At 45.4% G+C, this 21,129-nt stretch overlaps 1 protein-coding gene across 2 annotated transcripts in view; it reads right to left on the reverse strand.

Annotated features, from left to right (window-relative positions):
• Window positions 1-21,129, reverse strand: part of Fry (FRY microtubule binding protein) — a 393,490-nt gene that overhangs the window by 122,512 nt on the left and 249,849 nt on the right. For both annotated transcript variants that reach the window (XM_052168890.1, XM_052168888.1), the window contains 7 exons: window positions 18,675-18,843; window positions 14,263-14,355; window positions 14,066-14,164; window positions 11,701-11,802; window positions 4,491-4,594; window positions 3,827-3,935; window positions 1,457-1,543 (listed from right to left, as the gene is read on the reverse strand). In XM_052168890.1, the coding sequence (XP_052024850.1) occupies window positions 1,457-1,543; window positions 3,827-3,935; window positions 4,491-4,594; window positions 11,701-11,802; window positions 14,066-14,164; window positions 14,263-14,355; window positions 18,675-18,843 (763 nt within the window). The remainder of the gene's footprint in view (window positions 1-1,456; window positions 1,544-3,826; window positions 3,936-4,490; window positions 4,595-11,700; window positions 11,803-14,065; window positions 14,165-14,262; window positions 14,356-18,674; window positions 18,844-21,129) is intronic.

The raw sequence follows: 21,129 nt of genomic DNA on the forward strand, positions 1-21,129 counted from the left end.
GTTTGCTTAAGACAGGGTCTTGCTATCCAGGCCAGTCTGCGCCATGCTGCTGCCTCAGTCTCCGGAGGACTGAGATGACAGGTGAGTGTTACCATTCTCGGTACGGAAGCAGCCTCAGAGGTGTTCACTTTAGCCAAGTGTGCTGGCTAGTTCTATCTCAACGTAACACAAGCCAGAGGGACTGGAGAAGGGGGACCGTCGATTGAGAAAATGCCTTCACAAGATCTGTCTGTAGGCATTTCTAAAATCAGTGATTGATGTGGGAGGGTCTGGCCTGCTGTAGGTGGGGCCACTCTGGGCTGGCAGCTCTGGTTCTATAAAAAGCCAAGCTGAGCAAGCCAGCTTGAAGCATCGTCCATGGCCTCTGCATCAGCTCCCGCCTCCAGGTTCCTGCCCAGTTCGATTTCCTGATCGGGCTTTTCTCAGTGATGGATTATAATGCAGATATGTAAGCCAAATAAACCCTTTCCTCCCCAACTTGCTTTTGGTCATGGTGCTCCGTCAAAGCAATAGTAACCCCGGCCAGGACAATAATTCGGGGTATTACTGAGTAACCCAGTAATTCTGAGAATTATTAAAACAGTATATTTATAACTCCTGAGAAATGAAAAAGACGTTGAGAATGAGTCTGTTACTGTCCAGCTCCAACTGACCCTGGATTTGACCTCCTCCTGACCTGCTGACTGTGACAGCGGTGGCTCCAGAGGCCTGTGAGGTCATCAGCCACCAGACAGTGCAGGGTATGATGGGAAGGGACAGGGGGTGCAGGGGTGGGTTCCCTGTGAAGGGACCTAGGAAAACACCCTGTCCATTTTACTAAGGGAATAGCCGAGGGTCAGAAGTAAATGTCGCACACCTAGAAAAAGCAGCGGAGCCCCGCACCAAGTGGCAGAGCTGACTTTCAGGCTTCTGACCCAGAATTCTTCCGATCTTTGGAAGGGCTATAGAGAGGCAGCCGGGATGGCGGGGTTCTATTGGCTGAAGGTCTTTTTTTTTTTTTTAAGTGTAAGACTGGATTGCCACTCATTTGCAGAGCTCACTCCGTGAGTGCAGGAAGCTGGGCCACTGTTACAGCACCACGAGCTTGTTTCCTGTTCCCTAATTCTGTTGTGTCGAAGCAATCTTGTCACTACCACATTTACTCTTGTTTCCACACAGACTTTGAAGAGGGAATGATTCCATCTAAAAGAAGAGAGGCCCGTGTGTGGCACGCGGGTACTGAGTCATCCTCAATCAGCTCACCTCAGATTTTACCTCTGAAAAACCGATGCTCAAATCTGGACCTGAGCAGAAGATTCCCAAGAGGTGTTTCTCCAGCCCTGCCCCCTGGAGCCCCACCCACCAGAGCCCCGCCCCCGTTGGAGCCCCGCCTCCCGCCGGAAGCCCCAAGCCTTTTCAGAGCAAAGGCATGGGCTCTGTGAAAGTGTGCCCTGTTCCCACAGGGAGTCATTCATACCTCTGGGTTGAGACTGAAAGCTTTGGCTGGTTTTCCCACACAGAGAAAGTCAAAAATAATTTCCTTCATTGCAAAGTCCAGACGTTCCTGGCAGGGGTTGGGGTGGGGGAGAAAAAAATAAAAATAAAAACACAGAATGCCAAGAATAACAAAAATTGCAAGTTTGCACCATATGCAGCAAACAGGTGGCTTCTGGGAGGGCTATTGCCTAGTTTTATGGGTCATGAAGAGCTGCTGAAGAAAGAGCAGGGCCACCAGAACGGTCTAGGGAGCCGCCATGACGCAGAGACACACAGAATCAGCTCAGTGAGCGCAGTGAGGCTGAAGGTACAGAAGCAAATACCAAATCAACAGGACACCTGGGCATCTGAACCAGAAACAGCCTAGGTTCTTCCTGCTTCTACGATAAATGTTGATAGTTTTTTTGAAACTCAGCCGAGAAATATATTTTTAATGGTTGTACTGGCTTGTTCTGTGTGTCAACTGGACCCAAGCTGGAGTTATCACAGAGAAAGGAGCCTCCCTTGAGGAAATGCCTCCATGAGATCCAGCTGTGGGGCATTTTCTCAATTAGTGATCAGCAGGGAGGGCCCCTTGTGGGTGGGGCCATCCCTGGGCTGGTAGTCTTGGGTTCTATAAGAGAGCAAGCTGAGCAAGCCAGGGGAAGCAAGCCAGTAAGAAACATCCCTCCATGGCCTCTGCATCAGCTCCTGCTTCCTGACCTGCTTGAGTTCCAGTCCTGACTTGCTTTAGTGATGAACAGTAATGTGGAAATATAAGCTGAATTAACTCTTTCCTCCCCAACTTGCTTCTTTTGGTCATGATGTTTGTGCAGGAATAGAAACTTTAAGACAATGGTATCACTACAAAATGACTGTTTTACTCTATCCTTTAATATTGAAAACATCCTCTGGCTTCTTTATAAGAATCAAACCCATGTGTTAATTCAAAGAAGAATTAACACATAAGACAGAACATTTAAGGTATAGCCTGGTCATACATGTTAGTGACTACTAAGATATGACACGTTCATTTTATACACGATATTCCAGAATAGTCAAAGCCATATACCTTCAGGCTACATTTAGAAAATCCATATGAAATTTTCCATCCGCAGGGTAAGAAATGTACTTTCTCTAAGGATATATATTAAAGAGTGCTCTCATTGGCTTCAATAGAGACAGATGCTACTTTCCAAACAGTTCCTGCTCTGAACCGGGTATCTTTATATTAATATTAACTGTACTTCAGCAGCATTTGCATGCCTATAATTTACTTTCACCCATATAATATTCTGGGGCATAACGGGCAAAAATTTCTACCCTCACTTTACAGATAAAGAATCTGAGACAGAAGATAGTTTTTAGTTGGAGGCGGAGGGTTTGCTTTGTGACAGAGGCCAGGCAGATGCCGAAGATGCTCCGTGCCTCCGTAAGTCACAGAGGCCAAAGTGGGGGTAAAACATTTACTCATCAAGTATTTTAAAAAGAAAAAGACAGCTTGGTGGTGTGTGCCTCTAAGCCCAGCATGTGGGAGGCAGAACTAGGTGAACTTCTGTGAGGCTGAAGTCAGCCTGGTGTACAGAGCTAGTTATAGGCCAGTCAGGGTTAAATAATGAGACATTGCTTCACACACACACACACACACACACACACACACACACAGAAATAGAAGAGCAGACATGGGAGCAGTTCAGTGGTAGAGTGCACGCCTGGGACAAGGTGGGCCTTGGGCTCAGTCCACCAACCCTTCTCCCAAGTAAAAGTCTTATGTTTGCATAATAAATCACAGTTGAACCAGCTTTGATATCACTGCAATCTGTTTAAAAGTAAGTTAATTCATGTGTGAAGTGCTTAGAATAGTTTTGAGCAAAGGATTAAAGAGGGTAAATGCTAACTTCTCTTTGAAATTATTTTCTCCCCATAGAGAAACATTAGAAAATTACCATTTACTCTTCAACTGCATCTATTTAAATTAGATTAAATTTCTGCCAAATATCAGAGCTTTTGACTCCTCTTTACTTGTGGAATACAGAGCAGAGACTCAAGAGAGACTCAAGAGTCTCTATCACAAACATTTTCTCTGTTCTGTTACAGTTGGGACTGACCCAGGCAGGACCTTCGCTGGGCTGTGGAGGTGTTACTGCCGTGCTGTGTGGCTGTGGAGGAAATCAGCTAAACCCCATTTCCCAGTTTGCTTCCTAGATGCCAAAGGTATTTAACATACTCAAGGACTGTTTTGAAGCAAAAGAATAAGTTGTGTGGGGAAAACAATCCCTTTTTAAGAGGTCTGGACGTTTAAAGAATCACTGTGGCCTTTTTAACATGATTACCACGCCTGAAGGGGCCCATGCAGAAATCCAAGCATTACCTGGGCGATGAATTGGATAATCTTCACAAAGATGTTCAGAGGCATGTCCCTGGGCACCACGCCGCGGGACCCTTTGGGGAACAGGGTGCTGGTGATGGTTATGAGGCGGCTGGAAGATAAGGGCGGGCGGGAAAGAGAGAACATGAATGGCTGGCTGAGATCTAGTTGTCAGGGAGCCGATGCAAATTTCATCTTAGTATAGAGGACAAACAAAACAAAACCCCCAAAACAAACAAACAAACAAAAGAAACCAAACCACCTCAGCCCTTTCCATTGGCACAATTACTTTAGGAAGAGGTTAATTTTCTTTCTTTTTTTTTTTTTTGAAAACCCAGAGCAGCTGGAAAATAAGAGACATTCATTTCTTTCCTCAAAGCGCACGCCTGGGACGAGGTGGGCCTTGGGCTCACCACATGCCGCATAGAAGCAGACCCAGTGGACACCCGGTCCTGGCAGAGGCTGATGCTTTGGCAAAGGTTGCTTAAGCAGTGGTGAAGTTCTGAGGCCTCTGGTCTCGCATGACTTGGGCTCTGGGCAGGATTTAGCCAGGCCAGGTTGGGCAGCCATGCAGGAGAACCCGGGCGCGGGTGCGGTGTGGTGGCTGAACAACCCCGATGCTAGCGCCTGGCTCACCCCGCGCTCACACACGCCCGCCCGTCCTTACCTCTGAGTGGCCGTGTTGCTTTCACATTTGATTCGAATCATGTAAACCCACAGTAATCTGTAGAGAGATTCTAAGGCAACGCGAGCCATCTTGGGGTCTTTATTCTGTAACAGAATGCAACCTGTAAGGTTACTAGTTGAGTGTACACGTGGCCCGTGCAGGACGGTCTTCCCTAAGCACAGGGAAGGCCGACTGGGTTGGGCGCTGGCGCAGATAAGGCATATGTCACCATCTGGGTCACCTGGACCATCTGCCTCCCAGTGTTCACTGGATAAATAATCCATGGTTATGACCATGGTAGTGGGATAGGAGAATGCTACCGGAAGTCTTTGCTCAGCAGGCAACCAGTATAACTGCATAGCATTTACAGAAGAATGGGAGGGTCTTCCCATGAGAGATGACGTCTTTTCATGCAGTTATTGTTTTGGTTTTTCTACCCCTGATTCCATTTGAATTACTATTGAATGCTTAGTGAGTCTAAGATGTACTACATACCATAGTACAACCTAGACACAGAGCAAAAAAAAAGGTTGGTTTTTTTTTTTTTTTTAAATTTAATGTATGAGTATCTGCAAGTACACCTGTGTGCCAGAAGAGGGCACCAGATCCCACTGCAGATGGTTGTGAGCCACCATGTGATGTGGTTGCTAGGAATTGAACTCAGGACCCCTGGAAGAACAGCCAGTGCTCTTAATCATGAGCCATCTCTCCAGCCCTAGCTCCTGTTTTTTAAGGTAGGATGGGAGAGTATTTGTATCTTTACCTTCTCCAAGTTTGTTTTATTATTAATATTGATAGGTTATACTATACACTATCATAATATATAATAAACACTGCAAACATTAATAACAAAATTAATACTGATATGGTAACATTCATTATCACATATTATTATTTATCATTATGTATTTGTATCTGCTCCTAGCTTATTTTATGTATTTATTCATTGTTCTATTTGTCTACCCAAACGTGAATAGTAACTAACTAGTAAAGTTATCTAATTAATCTAACTAGTAAAGTCATGATACATTTTAATATCTGGTACATCTACTTTCCTCTGTCCATGACTTTTTAAGTAGTTCCACCACTACACCCCGCTGTAGTACGCCTGTACATTTGCCCAGACCCCCACACCCTAGTTGACTTAGGCTGCAGGACTGGACCTGGTTGCATCCCAGAGAAGCATGCACATCAAAGGTCCCTGCAGCATCTGGCAATGGGAAATGGATAAGGAATGTGGGACACATAGAAAACAGGATTTCTTCACAGCCGGGAAGAGAGCGGAGCTAAGTCGACTGTAGGCAAACGGGCAATCAGGGAGAACCTCTGTCTGTCTATGGTGTTCTGGCATAATGATGAAAAGCAGCTTCTGAACTCAGTTCCATGGGTTTGACTCTACCTGCCTCTAATGCTTTGGAGGTGTGGCCAGCCTCTCTGGGTCTGCCTTTCCCTGTCTGGGAGACTCACGTGATAATCACGTGTACCGTGTACCGTGTACTACACAGGCGCATTGTGAGAGCTAAAGGATCTAAGGGTGGGAGGCCGTACCCCACTCTACCTTTCCAGAATAAGTTTGATCAAGGACCAGGGAGCAGGGGAGAATGAATCTCTGTCTTTGGGGGCCTCTGTCCCAGTGAGACCATCTCTCCCTTACCGAGTTCCCTTTTTAATGTGTATAGTGCACACAGCATAGCATCTGAAATTCTCTCATAAGCCAGAGCTTGAACTGGGAACCATGAAAGCCTGTATCTTCTCCACCTGCCTGTGGACTGAGGTCTCTAGTTCCAGTGGCTTTTCTCAATGCTTTTTGGTTTAATTTTAACTTTAAAATAAAGTTGTATGTGTATCAATGTTAGCCTGCATAGATGTATGTGTACCACATGGGTGTGATACCTGCAGAGACCAGAAGAGGGCATCGAACCTCCAAACTGGATTAGAGATGGTTGTGAGCCACCATATGGGTGCGCGGAACTGAGCCTGAGCCTGCGTCCTCAGTGAGAGCAGCCAGTGCTCTTGGCTGCTGAGCCCCCCAGCTTCTTTTCAGCAGGCACTCTGTCCATCTTTCTTACAGCATTTTCGGTATAGCAGATTTTCACTGATGTTCTTTCATGCAAAAGACTATGCTCAGGCTGCCAGTGTAACTCAGGGTGTGGAATGCCTGACCGGCAAGCACAAAGCCTTTGCTCAGTCTTTCAGTCTTTGACACTGCATATAGCTGGATGTGGTGTGGCATGCTCGGAGATGAGCACAAGGATGGACAGACAGCGGGTAAGAAGTTTGTTTGGCTCTAGTGCAAGTTAGAGGTTAGCACGGGCTTTGTGAGACCTTGTCCCAAAAAGGAAAATAAAAAAGACTATACTGCTGGCTCTTTGTCTTAATTTGAAGGTTTGTTTATGTATGCATTTCATGAATATGTGTACTCTGTCTGCAGGTACATCTGCACATGGCAGTTTGGGGATTCAGAATACAGCACCAGATAGCTGTGAGCGGCCATGCAGGTGCTGGGAATTGAACTCAGGACCTTCAGAAGAGCAGTGAATGTTCTTAACCACTGAGCCATCTCTCCAGCCCCTTATCTATTCATTCTTTAGGAACAGTCGTTTCTATTGTCCTAAACAAATATGTCCGTTGTTCCTAAAGAGTGAACAGTAATGTGGTTGGCTTAAATTTTTATTTGTTCTGCCAACAGAATACAGGCAGTGGTTACTGGCTTTGCCATTTCAGGACGCTATCAGTGATGCCTGCATCCAATACTCCATCTCGCTTCTAATCTCTGTATGGTCGAATGATACCATTAAAATACAAGAATGTTTGCATTTAAAGCCCTCCAGAGGCGTATGAACCTGAGGGGCATTATGCACCTGTCTCCCCAGGACCACCTCTGCCCCTACCTCGAGAAAACGTACCTTTTGTATCATAGCATGCTTCTGCAATTCCCTAAATTGCCCTAGCAAACTCTATGAGGAAGATCCCACCTGGCCAGCAAGCCCCAGATGCTGCCCTTCTTACTAACTATATAACCCACTCTTTCCATTTCTTCCATGGGGGCTGCGGGTGTTCTTAACCACCGAGCCAGCTCAGTAAGGGAATGTCTTGACCTCTAAGGTTTCTTTTTTTTCCCTTAAAAAAAAAATCTGGACCTCACTAGTATATTATTTTATTGTTATCATTCAAGAAAAGAGAATTTGAAATGGTCCCAACTACATAGTTTGGAGGATAAGAAATCAGCACATTGTAATCGTCAGTGCGATGGACATGACCTTCTAAAAGAACCGGTAACTTTTCAAATCCTGTCTCCTTGTTCCCAGTTAAGTGTTGTGTGACAGACACAAGCATAGGCATCAACTGTATACAGCTCAGTATGTTCAGATTCTAACCGACAACATAACAGACAAAAATCACTGACTATGAGTGCCTGAGAGGCAATATCTCAGTGACAGGGAACTGTCAGTCCCCATCCCTTCACATAAGTGTGATGGGTGACTAAGTTAACTAAGTATAAATACCAAAGACTTCCGGCCTGTGCTCCCAAGGCAGACTTCTCCTCTCAGTCTCATGCTGTGGACAGACTAAGGCGCCGATGTTAAGTGAGACTGTGTGACTGTGTGCACATCCCTTTGCTTCACACAAGTCATGGCGACCCTCGCCAGCTCAGCTCTGCAGAACACACCAGCGGAAGCTCCCAGGATAACATGGAGCATGCAAACGCTGGGCCCCTAACCCTGAAGCATCTGGGGGATAGAGAGGGAAGTGGGGGAGAAGATTGTGAAGGGGGTACCCGTGGGAGGGTTTGGTCCCTTCTCAAGTGGAATGGTATAACAGAAAATATAAACTCCTGAAGCCATTTAAGGTGACGTTTATACTTGTAGCCATGTTTTCTTCTGGCATCTCCTCCCTATTGAATGTGTAAGCTGGGCTTTAGAATGTGTTCTATGTATTAATGACGTTAGCAACAGTCCTATCTAATTCATGCCGGGCTCAGATTTAAACATAAATGGTATGACTTTATTTTGCTTGAAATTCATCAAGCAGTTTTTTAATATCTTTTCCACTGGGGCATTGGCTCCCAGTAGTGTACCATCCACACAGATAATCCAGCATTTATTTAAATATCTAGAATCAGGGTCTTGTTATACATCCCAGGCTGGCTTGAAGACTATATACCTAGCCCAGGCTGGGATCTAGAACAAGACCCTGTTACTAAATTTATAAATGAAAGAAGCTGAGATGGAAGGTGGGAGGCAAGGAGGCTGGGAAGATGGCAATTCTCCTGCCTCAGTTTCTCTAATGCTGGGATCACAGGTGCCCATTATCATACCTGGATTTCACACCATTTATTTATTTTAAAGATGCATACTTTAAGTGTGTGCGCGCACATGGGTGCAGGCCCCCATGCGGGCCAGAAGAGGGCATCGGATCCCATGAGCTGGAATTACAGGTGGTTATGGGCTGCTCACTGAGCCATCTCACCAGGCTACTCCTTGCCCTTATCTTAGCTAACAAGTTGCTCTTCCATGTTTCTTGGGGTACAGGACGCCTACAAAATACAACCCCGAGCTCTTCACAGATAGAGTCTGTCCAGTGCCCACATTTGACACAAGGTTCTTGCCCTGTGCATCCCACTCCAAGACACAGCAACAGAGGGTATGGTGCAAACTCTGGAGGCTGGAACTGGAGTTTGGAACGTGTTCTAGTCTCTGTAGCACTGACCCCACAGGCTCATCCTGATCTTACAGCTCCTAGTTTTAGAACCTTCCAACATATGAAATGCCCGTGTAGGGAAGCACTGTCTGAGCCTGCACTTGTGTCCTTCCCAGGGAAGTTTATAATCCTTTACTTGGTTTTTCTGCCTAGCTTTGACAGGAGCACTAAAGAATATTCTAATTTTGAAATCATTAATTTTCAGAGTAAGCTGCCTTGCTCTGTTTCAAAAACAACTCGAGCCAACCCCAAAATGGCTCTTTTGGCCACAGCAATAAATCACCGTACAAAAATATTTTAATCTTTAACCCTAGATGCATTCAATATATCCAGAAAGCTGTGTTATAAGCATTCTTAATCATTAAACATAAATTCTATCCTAGTTGCTTCCTGCTACTGTGACAGAACATGGACCAAAAGCAACTTGGGGAAAGAAAAGGTTTTGAGCTTATAGCTTACAGTCCATCATCTGGCCAAGGTAGGAACCAGAGCAATGCGGAGTCCGCGGAGGGACGCTGCTTACTGGTTTGCACCTCACGGCGTGCTCTGCGTGCTTTCTTACATTTTTGGTCACAAATCTAACCTTTAATGACTGAGCTGTTTCTCAGCCCTCAGCCTACTTTCTTATAGAACCTAGGACCGCATACCCAGGGGTGGCACTGCCCACCCCGGGGCAGGCCCCCCCAGTCAGTCATTTATCAAGAAGACCCCACAGAATTGTCCGTAGGCCAACCGGGTAAAGTCAACTACTTAGCTGAGGCCCCCTCTTCCTACTGGACTCTCATTTATGTCTGATGACAAAAGCTAACTATTAGGTGTTACTTTTTAACAAAATGGCCACTTTATATCTTAAAAGATACATTGTAAATATTAGAATTAGGAACTGCAAAGTGTCTCAAATAGGGACCGTGGACCTGGCGGGCTTTGAGCTGGTGCAGCGATTGCTAAGTCCTCAGCTGAATGCCGGGGAGTGGACACTGTACAACCACCGATGACCCTGAAAGACATTTCAGTTTGCCGTCCCTGAAAGCCTCAGTCTCTACCTGCCACTATTAGATTTTGCTGCCAACTTGAAGGAAATGAATGATTGCAATCTTGGATTTCATAATCAGCTCTTAGAGCCAGGACATAGTCAGTGAGAGATCAGGCCCATGTAGACTATTACATAATTACCATAAATAACAAAATAACATAATTAATCTTAATTACTTCTCAAAATGAAAATGTCTTGGAGGAAAAAATATATACACACAAAACGAGGCAATATGCATACGCATATGCAAGAATTCTTAGTTATTATTCTATTTAAGGAAAGTAGCAAGCCTTGAGCAGAGATGGAGGCTGGGTCACAGCTTCAGACACCGGTGAGACTGTGATGAATTCTTTTGATTTGCATTATTTTGCTTTGTTTTTTAAATAACTTGTAAAGATTCATTTATTTTAGTTTATGTGCCTAAGTATCTTGCCTGCATGTGTATCCATGCACTACCTATGTGTCTATGGCCATCCAGAGCCCAGAAGATCTCCTGTACCTGGAGCTGTCACAAAGGGGACAGACAGTTGTGAGTCACCATGGGAACTGAACCTGGATCCTAGCAAGAGCAGCTAACACTCTGAACAACTAAGCCATCTTTCCAGCCCCTGGTTTTCTTTTTTGGAAAAAAAAATTGGTCTTGCTATATATAGTTCAGTCTAGCCTCAACTGTGTGATCCCCCTGCCTTAGTCTGTCCAGAGGGCATGCATCACCACACCAGGAGAACCTGCTCTCATGTTACAGAGGGTTCCTGTCTAGCTGCCTTGTGTTGTCTGATCACCAAAATTAAAAGAATGTTTCTATTTGATTCACAGTTGATTTCAAAGCCAATTATTAGAACTGTATTTATTCTAGCTCCTTGGCCCCATGGGCTGCGGCTTTACGCATTCTATCTCCCAATACCTGTGCTCGACGCCTGAAGAGCAATAACTATTTAGTCCGCAGATCTCAGGCAAGAATGGCAGGAGGCGATACCCTGACAGAGCAATCCTTCCATACGACAGAGCTATTGTTTCCCAATTATCTACCTTGGAAAAGGGACAGAGGTGTCCCAGGGTATCTGAGATAATCTCACATGTCCAGATCAGCTAAGTATAATGACCATTTCATTTCCTATCACTTAGATACACAGGACAACAATTATAGACCAAGATGTATATGCACAGTGGTTTTAATTCTGTGTTCAGAGTGATTCTTACTAGAGCAGATGTATTTGCCCTTAATCTGCAGAGATTTATTTGTAGGCAGATAAATACATCCCCTTATGAATTTTGTTGTAACAAGGTATGGTGGCTCACACCTGTAACACCAGCACTCTGAGAGGCCAGGGTAGGAGGACTGTGAATTTGAGGTCAACCTGGACAACTTGCTGAGTCCTTGCTTCATATACACAAATATCAACAACAGTTCACTGATTTTTTTTTCTTTTCTTTTCAGAAAAGGTGTCTGCTGTGGTCGAGTCGACAAATACTAACCTTAAGGTTGGACAAGCAGTTGTTGAGGAAAACATGCCACCTGTTGAGGAATAGCTGCTTCTGACTGACACAGAGGAGGCAGGTCACCAGGGGGTATAAGGCCTGAGGAGAAAGAAGCGGAAGCCCCAGGGTGAGTGGCAGTTCAACAGATCACACACATTCTGTGTACCCAAACTCCAGCACATCCTCCATGGCCATGCGGCCCCAAACAAATGCAATGCAGACTGTACAAACACGAGAACTCATGGGTGCATCCTGCTGATGACTGCATAGAATCCTCTAGAACTCTGGCTAGTAAATATACATACAGTAAGATGTTTGTTTCATGGCCAAAGATACAGAAAGCTGATCGACTAACTTTGTTTTCATTTACGAACTCTTTGTTTTTGTTTGTTTTGTTTTGTTTTGAGACAGGGTTTCTCTGTGTAGCTCTGGCTATCCTGGAACTCACTCTGTAGACCAGGCTGGCCTCGAACTCAGAAATCTGCCTGCCTCTGCCTCCCAAGTGCTGGGATTAAAGGCGTGTGCCACCACTGCCCGGCCTTACTTACAAACTCTTAAAACAGAAGTTTAGATAATGCTCTCAACCACCACAGAAATATAACAACTATCAAGCCAGTTCTTTCGGTCGGTTTGACACAAACTAGAGTCACCTGGGAAGAGGAAGCTAATTGAGGAGCGGCCTCCATCAGACTGGCCTCCATCAGATTGGCCTCCATCAGACTGGCCTGTGGGTGTGTTTATGGGACTTGATCATTAATTCATAGAGGGGGACACAGCCCACTGTGGGCGGTGCCATCCCTAGACAGATGGGTCCTGGGCTATATATAAAGTAGCTGAGCAGCTGATCTGGAGAGCAGGTTAGCCAGCAGCATCCCTCCATGGCCTTCACACTAGTTACAGCCTTCAGGGCCCGCCTTGGCTTCCCTCCATAATGGATTATAACCTGTAAGCCAAGTAAGTGCCTCTTTCTCCTCTTCTGCTTTTGGTCAGTGTTTTACCACAGGAACAGAGAAGCTACGACAGCCATGAAGGCACGCTCAGTTTGAAAATGTTATTGGCTTTCTCACTCATAAATATCTAGTAGTCTTTGTCTTAGCAGCAGGCGCGCGCGCGTGTGTGTGTGTGTGTGTGTGTGTGTGTGTGTGTGTGTGTGTGTGTGTATGCAGGAGAAGGTAAATACATGTATTTACCTTCTCTTGCAATCTTCCTGTAATTAAGGGGTATTCCTGAAAGAGCTCTTATGGTCCTGGTAAACACTACGAAGACAAATGTGACCACAGCAGGAATTTGTTCGTGTCGGAATAAACAGAGGTGCTACTGTGCTTCTCCTGTCTAACTGGGCCCCTTTCCCACAGCAACTGGAAAAGACAGTGAAGCTAGCAACAGGCAGCCACCCAAAGAACACACACACACAGCTGATAGTCATTTTGCTTAACAGCACACACTTTGAGGGCTAGGGGAGATTTAAAGGGAAACACGCCCATTCACTCGAAAGAGGCTCATCAGAGTGTCCACTTGAACTACCAAGAGACAGTGGCCAGTGGATGGACTTCTTTGGATCATGCTTCAACTCACACTTGTGCATAACTTGAGCTTAGTCTTAGAGGACTTTGCAGTACTGTGCCCACTGAAGGCATCTCTAATGCCGGCCATTAAATGTGCGCAATTGGTCCTAATGACCATAGGGTACAGGCAAAGTTGGCACTACTACCAGCTAGACAACTGGGTGCTGGCTCAGACCCTGACAGGAATGCCCAGGCCTTGGAGACTAGCACAGGCCAGGCCTGTGGCCGGCGACTGAACGATGGACTTCGCCTACACTGTCATGGCTACAACTGGAACACTGCTGCCAATTTATAAACCAGAGGTTAATTCACCACGCAGCAACTCGAAAGACTTTATATCGCCTTCTCAAGAATTAAACGTCAACCTTCAGAGACTCTTGCCTTTGGGTCATGTCTTGCCCCTTCTGGGATCAGTTTGGATTCAGAGTGTCAGGATAGGAATTAGCCAGCACAGGTTCATTCCCGGAGCAGAGACAAGAAACCGTTATTATAAACTTTAGCCTTTAGATTTGAAAAACTTCTCAGAAATTCAAACAGGAACTCAGTTTAGCCAATCTCTAAACAAACAGCTGAATCCAGGGGTCTAGAAAATTCCTCTGAGGGGATGTGGGGTAATCCCCATTTATCACAGTCATTCACGGGCCTGTGCTAAACATAAGCTCTGAAGTCGGAGAGGCTGAGGCGGCTCTGCCATGGGTGGACACTCCCTACTCTCAAGTCGGTTTCTCCAGAGGAGTTCCTGGCTCTCACTTGGGACAGAGAGCTGTGCTCGCTCGGCTCCTCCCATAGTTACTAACCAAGGAATGCTTTTTCCGAGAGGAGAGTTCCAGCGTCGTATCGTACAGGCTCTCCACAAAGTTCCTGAGGCAGGGGACATTGACTTCATTTTTGACAGCCTATGGTGGAGAGACACTCGTGAGAATACTCCACTCAGGAAACTGCTGGGTGTGCCATCCAGGTTGAAGAAGTTATTAGAAAGGAAAACGCAACTCACGGCAGCCACGGGGACAAGGATTTCTACGAAGAGCCCGGCCAAGGCGTGCTTAATGTCTTTGTCTTTGACCTCGAGAAAATAATGCGCACATTCCTAGAAAGCAGAACAAGGGCACAGGGAGTGAACAGAGATTGAAAAACTTATGAGCAATGCTCTTAAACACACCCGCTTACCCTGGACACAGAACATTCTGAGATCTACTAGACGCCACTGCTTCCCAGGTTTCATGTGAGGTCTAACTGCTTGAGCGTATCAGAGGCCTTTCCGAGACTGCTTTTCTCTTTGTCCTGAAAGGTCTAACAGCCATACCCATAGACACAAGTCATGTGGTGCTTGGTTGGTTCATTCATTCATTCATTCATTCATTCATTCCCAACAGATTTCTATGACTTCCTTAACCCTCTGTGGGCTCCTAGACCACCGATCAGGTCACAAACAGAAATCCCTAGAGAGAACAGTAAAGTCCTGTCAGGTCTAACTGCAGACAGCCTTCCGACAGACAGTGTTGACTTTCAGGGCCTGATATTCTAGGTGTGTTTATTACGCCCATCATTCCTGAAGCAGGTCTGGAAGGCTTCCCGTCGTTGTGCAAGGAAGCCTCTCGAACACTCCTCCACTTTCTTTGCCTACAAAGCTACTGCCTACTAGAGAGTGTATTTTTGGTTGCCTGGGGGCTAATTCTGGAGGAAGGTTGGCCTGCCCCGCCCTTATGTTAGTGACTTCCTATGGCTTCCAAGTACTGTCTTCAGTTATGATGTCTATGTCTACGCCAACTCTTATCTTTCGTATTTGAATCATTCTTAGCAATACTAGCAAAAAAAAAAAAAAAATCCTAAGGTCTTCAGTATCAATGTACCAAATCTCATCCCGGGCTGAATGACCTGAGCCTGAATATAGGACGGAGCCTCTGGTCCCCAGGATCCTGGCTCCCTTCCCTGCACCATTCTGCACAGGTATGTAAATAATCTCCCAAGTGGGCCTGAATTCAAACCCAGGAGAGCAGCAGTCACACCTCCTTCACCTACCCTAAGGATCAGCCACTGAGATATAGTTCTCACACCACCTTACATAAAGACATGGGTTCATCCTACTTATGGTTAAATCTGTTTCTCAAGGATTGGTCTATGCCCACTTATAACCTTAATTACAAACACTTCTGGACTGCCTGTTTCAGCAAATAGTAACCATATCTTGGTTTCAAAAAGTGACTATAACCATCTTGAAACCCTACCTTGTTACAACCACCTGGCCATCATGTCTTTGTTTCAGGAGATCTTTATATTTAACTTGTTCGGCTCTTGTAACCCTTGCCCATCAAATCCCCATTTGGAAGACCCCCCTCCCCTAAGCTATAAAAATCTTGTCTTCCTCATGCTGACCTCTTGAGTCCCACCTTAGAGAAAGACAGCCTGGGTACATAAAAAGCTTGCTTTAAGTAATTGCTTGTTTTAATTAATTTGTCTGCCCTGATTTGGGTCAGTGGTCTGCTCCCATCTTTAGGATTAACACTAGCTTCTTTGATTCGGTGTGATGTTGTAATGATCCAGCAGCTAGCTGGAGCTCATTAAGCAAAACTATTACCACCTTGCAGGGAAATACCATGTTTTTTGTTTTTAATCCAAGTTCAGAGATATTTAAACTGCTTCCAACTTTCAGCTACTATTAAAAAAAAAAAAAACTACTGCTATGAGCATGTCCCAGCCTTGGTGGGGACTGTATTTTCACTTTCTTTGGTGCTAGAAGAGGAGTGGCCCTGCTGGATCAGGTTTAGCCTTTGAAGTGTATTAAACATTTTGCCTTTTCTATTAAACACTATGAAACTTGTGCTTACAACAAATTACCATCTTTGTATCAGCAGCTTACATGCAGCAAATGCTTTAATTGCCCTTCCCCCATTGTCTACCCACAGCCCTGCTATACTCTGAGAATGTCCTCTTCCCTCATTCCCTTTGCTGAGTCTTGGGGGAAAGACAGAGCCACAGCCTGTGTTAGAACAGTCATTAGAGAAATGCAAATCAAAACAACCCTGAGATTTCACCTCACACCAGTCAGAATGGCTAAGATTAAAAATTCAGGAGACAGCAGATGTTGGCGAGGATGTGGAGAAAGAGGAACACTTCTCCACTGCTGGTGGGGTTGCAAATTGGTACAACCACTCTGGAAAGCAGTCTGGCGGTTCCTCAGAAAACTGGGCACCTCACTTCCAGAAGATCCTGCTATACCACTCCTGGGCATATACCCAGAGGATTCCCCACCATGTAATAAGGATACATATTCCACTGTGTTCATAGCAGCCCTATTTATAATTGCCAGAAGCTGGAAAGAACCCAGGTATCCCTCAACAGAAGAATGGATGCAAAAAAATGTGGTATATCTACACAATGGAGTACTATTCAGCCATTAGAAACAATGAATTCATGAAATTCTTAGGCAAATGGATGGAGCTAGAGAACATCATACTAAGTGAGGTAACCCAGACTCAAAAGGTGAATCATGGTATGCACTCACTAATAAGTGGGTGTTAACCTAGAAAACTGGAATACCCCAAACATAATCCACACATCAAATGAGGTACAAGAAGAACGGAGGAGTGGCCCCTGGTTCTGGAAAGACTCAGTGAAGCAGTATAGGGCAAAACCAGAACGGGGAAGTGGGAAGGGTTGGGTGGGAAAAACAGGGGGAGGGATGGGGGCTGATGGGACTTTTGGGGAGTGGGGGTCCAGAAAAGGGGAAATCATTTGAAATGTAAATAAAAGATATATCAAATAAAAATATTAAAAAAAAAAAGAAAAAAAAAAGAACAAAAGCCAGGTGCACTCCCTGCCCGTGGGCTTGCTCTCTGGAGCACACCCTCTCTCAAGTTCTGCCCTGTCTGGACCGGTCTCTTGGAGTGGTAGTCTCTTGCAACCCCGAACTTCTTTCAAACAGGAAGCTTGTGTTCCAACAATCTGAGGAGCCTGCTTGCTTCCCACACTGGCAGCGGAGAGGTCTAACTTCTCCTCACCTACAGCGGTAGTCTCTTTCTGACTGTGGCTGTTGGAACCATGAAGCCATACAGCCTGTATTCCTAATTCACACTTCTCAACTCTTGAGGAAGATCAGCGCCAACCTCATCACAGCGACATCAGAGAAATCTCCTCAGACAGCAATTTTCCTTCCGCTCAGTGGATGGAGACTTGCGCTCTGCTGAGTTCTCAGAAGTCGGGGATGTTAAGGCTCCCCTTCATAGCACAGAGAAGACAGATCTCTCCCTTTCTGGAAGTTCTTATGCTTGTGAATGCCACTGTGGCCCACCCAGCGCTGCTGCCTCAATGGCCACTGTCAGCTAAGATTTAATCACAGAGTGATATCAAAGGGTGAAGGAAATGGGAAAGGCAACGGTGTAGCCAAACCTCAAGAGGATTGGGGAGTTTTAGTTATGTTTTGGCAATTTGATTATTTGGTGTTGAAGCATTTTCTGACTTACCTAGAAGCTAATTTTATATGTGTCTGTCTGTCTGTCTATCTATCTATCTATCTATCTACATATATATTAATATGACATAGTATATATAGTATATATTCATATATACTATATTATATAATTATAATACATATGCCAGGTGGTGGTGGTGCATGCCTGTAATCCCAGCACTCTGGGAGGCAGAGGCAGGCAGATTTCTGAGTTCGAGGCCAGCCTGGTCTACAGAGTGAGTTCCAGGACAGCCAGGGCTACAGAGAGAAACCCTGTCTCGACAAAACCAAATCCAATTATAATACATATGAGTGTATATGTATGTATGTATATATATATATAGTTAAGTGCAGACACTCTTTGATTTAATAATGGTGTTTTGTCCCAATACATTCAGTCTAAGTGGAAAGTATCACAAAGGGGACTTTCACTTAAAACCCCCAACGTTCTACAATGGCGGTACACAGAGGAGTCCCTGGTCTCCTTGCTGCCTGTGTGGCTGCCCCAGAAGTTGCCATTACTGATATGGCCCAGCATTACAAGAAACTCAGACTATGTAGTGCTAGCAAGCACAAGACTCAAATACAAAACGTGAGCTGGAAGTCTGATGCAGGAGGGTTGCAAGTTCGGGACCAACCTGGTCAACCAAGAGAGATGCAGCTACACCATAAAAACATTATAAAAAGTGTTGGGGTTGCAGTTCAGTGGTAGAGCGCTTTCTCAGTGCGAATGAGGCTCTAGAGCCAACTCTAGGTACTGTGAACATCTTTTGTAATGTGAAACATGTTTTCCAGCGAGTGTGTGTCATGCCACAGCTTTGAGAGTTTTGAGCGCTGTCTGTTGACCCTTCCTGTGCTGGGCGTTGCCTGTGTAGGGCTTTTCCACATTTTCGCCATGGTATCTGGCTGGAAGGAACGTCGTGAGGGGAGCATCCGTGACTCCCATGTGGGGACTTTACCTGCATGAACTGGAGGGATGCCTCGAAGCCCTCCACGGGGTACATCTTAATCCGGAAGAACTTCATCCCCATTATCAAGCTGATGATACTCTGCACTACATAGGGGCTCTGCTCTTTGTGCCGCAGCTCCTTCAGTTCTGCCATGAACTTCTTCTTCACAGCAGGGAACCTGGGAAAACATAAAAGGCTTCCTGAATTAGAGGGGAGAAAGTCGCTATCAGGAGGGCATCCAGAGTCCAAGGGAGGCTGGGCACAGTGACAGAGCCCCTCGGATCAGGTGACGTACACCGGCTGTCGATTGTGAGGATCCGACAGAGTCCAGCTGGCCCCTTTCCCTCCCTTGTTCAGTGGGCTGTTTGGCACGTCTCTCAGACTGAGCTAAGTAGCTGTTGAGACCCTCTCATGGTGGTTTAGCTCTGAACCTGAGCAAACCAAACCGACAAACGAACACCCATCTGTTTTCTCAGGCCTAGCTACTACCAAAATACTTGCAGGTCCCTAGGGTCCCAGAGTGTCCGACAGCGGCCCAGCATCTGCATGCAGCTCATGGGATCGGCTATTTCTGACAGTGACCGCAAGTAATTTTGGTATCTGTATCTCAAATAATGCCTAAAATACCCCAATTTCCATTGCCAATGTTTTCTGTTGTTCTTGTATAATTTTAGGTTACCGATTACGGAAAAAAAAATATATTTTAAGTTGGAGGGAAAGTCTAGTAATGGGAAAATTGAAATTATATCTGAGAGGAAAAGGTGAAGGCTGGCACATGGCCACACTCCTGTACTCCTGTGCTCTAGAGGCAGAGGCAGAAAAGAGGAACATTAGCGTGAGTCTAGCCTGGGCTACATGATAAAACTGTTTCAAAGAACAAGCTACAGGGGAGGCATCTCAGTCAAACAACACTGGCCCAGCATGGCAAAGTCCCTCCCTGGCACCACAGCATCAATATAACAACAATAATACCAATAAATAAATTAATAAGAATGACCTGTTTACTATGTGTAGTATGGGCTTCTAGGGTTTGAGCTGGTGATTGAAGACAAATACAAAAGCCACAGTGCCTACTTTCAACTTCTCTGTATTGTTGAAAAAGCAGATTAACACCAATTACACCTGTAACATCATTTTTTTTTAAAAATTTAAATGAAGGATATAAAGCTAATTGTTTGGGTCAGGTATGGTGGTACAAGATTTTAATTCTAACACTTGGGAGGCAGAGGAAGGTTGATGGCCACCCTGGTCTACATAGGTTCTTGGGCAGCTAGAACTACACAGAGAGTCTCTGTCTCAAACAAACAAACATACAAACAAACAAACAAACCCTAAAGCTAATTGCTTTCTAGTTCTAACTCTGTTGTGGATTTTCAGGTGTTGGTGGTAAATAAGTACAGAAAACATATCTGAAAATGTAAGAGCCAATTCGAAGCTCTGTAGCGCCTGCTGTAAGGAATTGGCTCACTGAGATTGTATAGGCTTTGAGTCCAGTTAATGTTGGCACGTGGAGGTTTTTATCTGGGGGAGGGGTGTTTCTTTATAATAAGGTTTTAATAAGTGATAATAAAAGATTCAGTCTCAAGTCTAGGAGTGCATTGTTCTGTGAATTGACCTGATGCAGCTTATATTCTAATGCTAATATTGGGCCCCCCAAGACTAGCTGTCCCAGAGACAAGAGCGTTTGTACAGTAAGACACCAGGTGACCTTGACTCCAAGTTATTTCTGATTGGTAAATAAAGATGCTAACAGCTAATGGCTGGGCAGAGGAGACACAGGTGGGGTTCAGGTTTCATTGGGCTTGGGGGTCAGAGAGGGAACACCAGGAAGAAGAAGGTGCAGGAGGAGGAGGAGAATCCGCCATGGGTTAGGAACAAAGAGAACACGGCCAACAGGAGCTAAGAGCAGCCCAGATGAACACATAGTAACTTAGGGCTATTGATAGGAAAGTAGATTCTAACAGCACGGAGGGTACAGATATGCCCGGCTCTTGTGCTGTTTAAGGCTTGTTGTAGAGATAAAGGCTGTGTGTGGTTTTTATCCAGGGACTAAATGATCAAAGGCGGGGTAGAAATCCTGGGTTGGGATTAATAATTTCCACAGCATAGGAGGCTAGGGGGTACAGCAAATCTAACTTAGGAAGAAGGGCAACTGTGATCATGGGAGTTGAACGTAAAGTACCCGGATCTGAGGAGCTCAGAGCAAATGTTGCCGTGAGGTAGAAATCACACGGGACACCAGACAGGAAGCGGAAGCGGGCGCAACGTCGCCGCCTGCTGGCTGACACAAGCTGAAGCTGCGTGGTGTTCCCTCGGTGCAGCTTACTAAACCTTACATTTTATAGGGTTTCTAATGTCTGCTGCTTTCTTCTGAGAAAGTCGCCTGAGCAGAAGGGTTGATGCCCACGTGGAGATTTAAATGCGTTTGAGTGAGGTGTTCTTCAGGTGACGCGGCTGAGGGCTC

This window comes from Apodemus sylvaticus, chromosome 22, assembly GCF_947179515.1.
Source record: "Apodemus sylvaticus chromosome 22, mApoSyl1.1, whole genome shotgun sequence".
NCBI classification, from domain to species: domain Eukaryota; kingdom Metazoa; phylum Chordata; class Mammalia; order Rodentia; family Muridae; genus Apodemus; species Apodemus sylvaticus.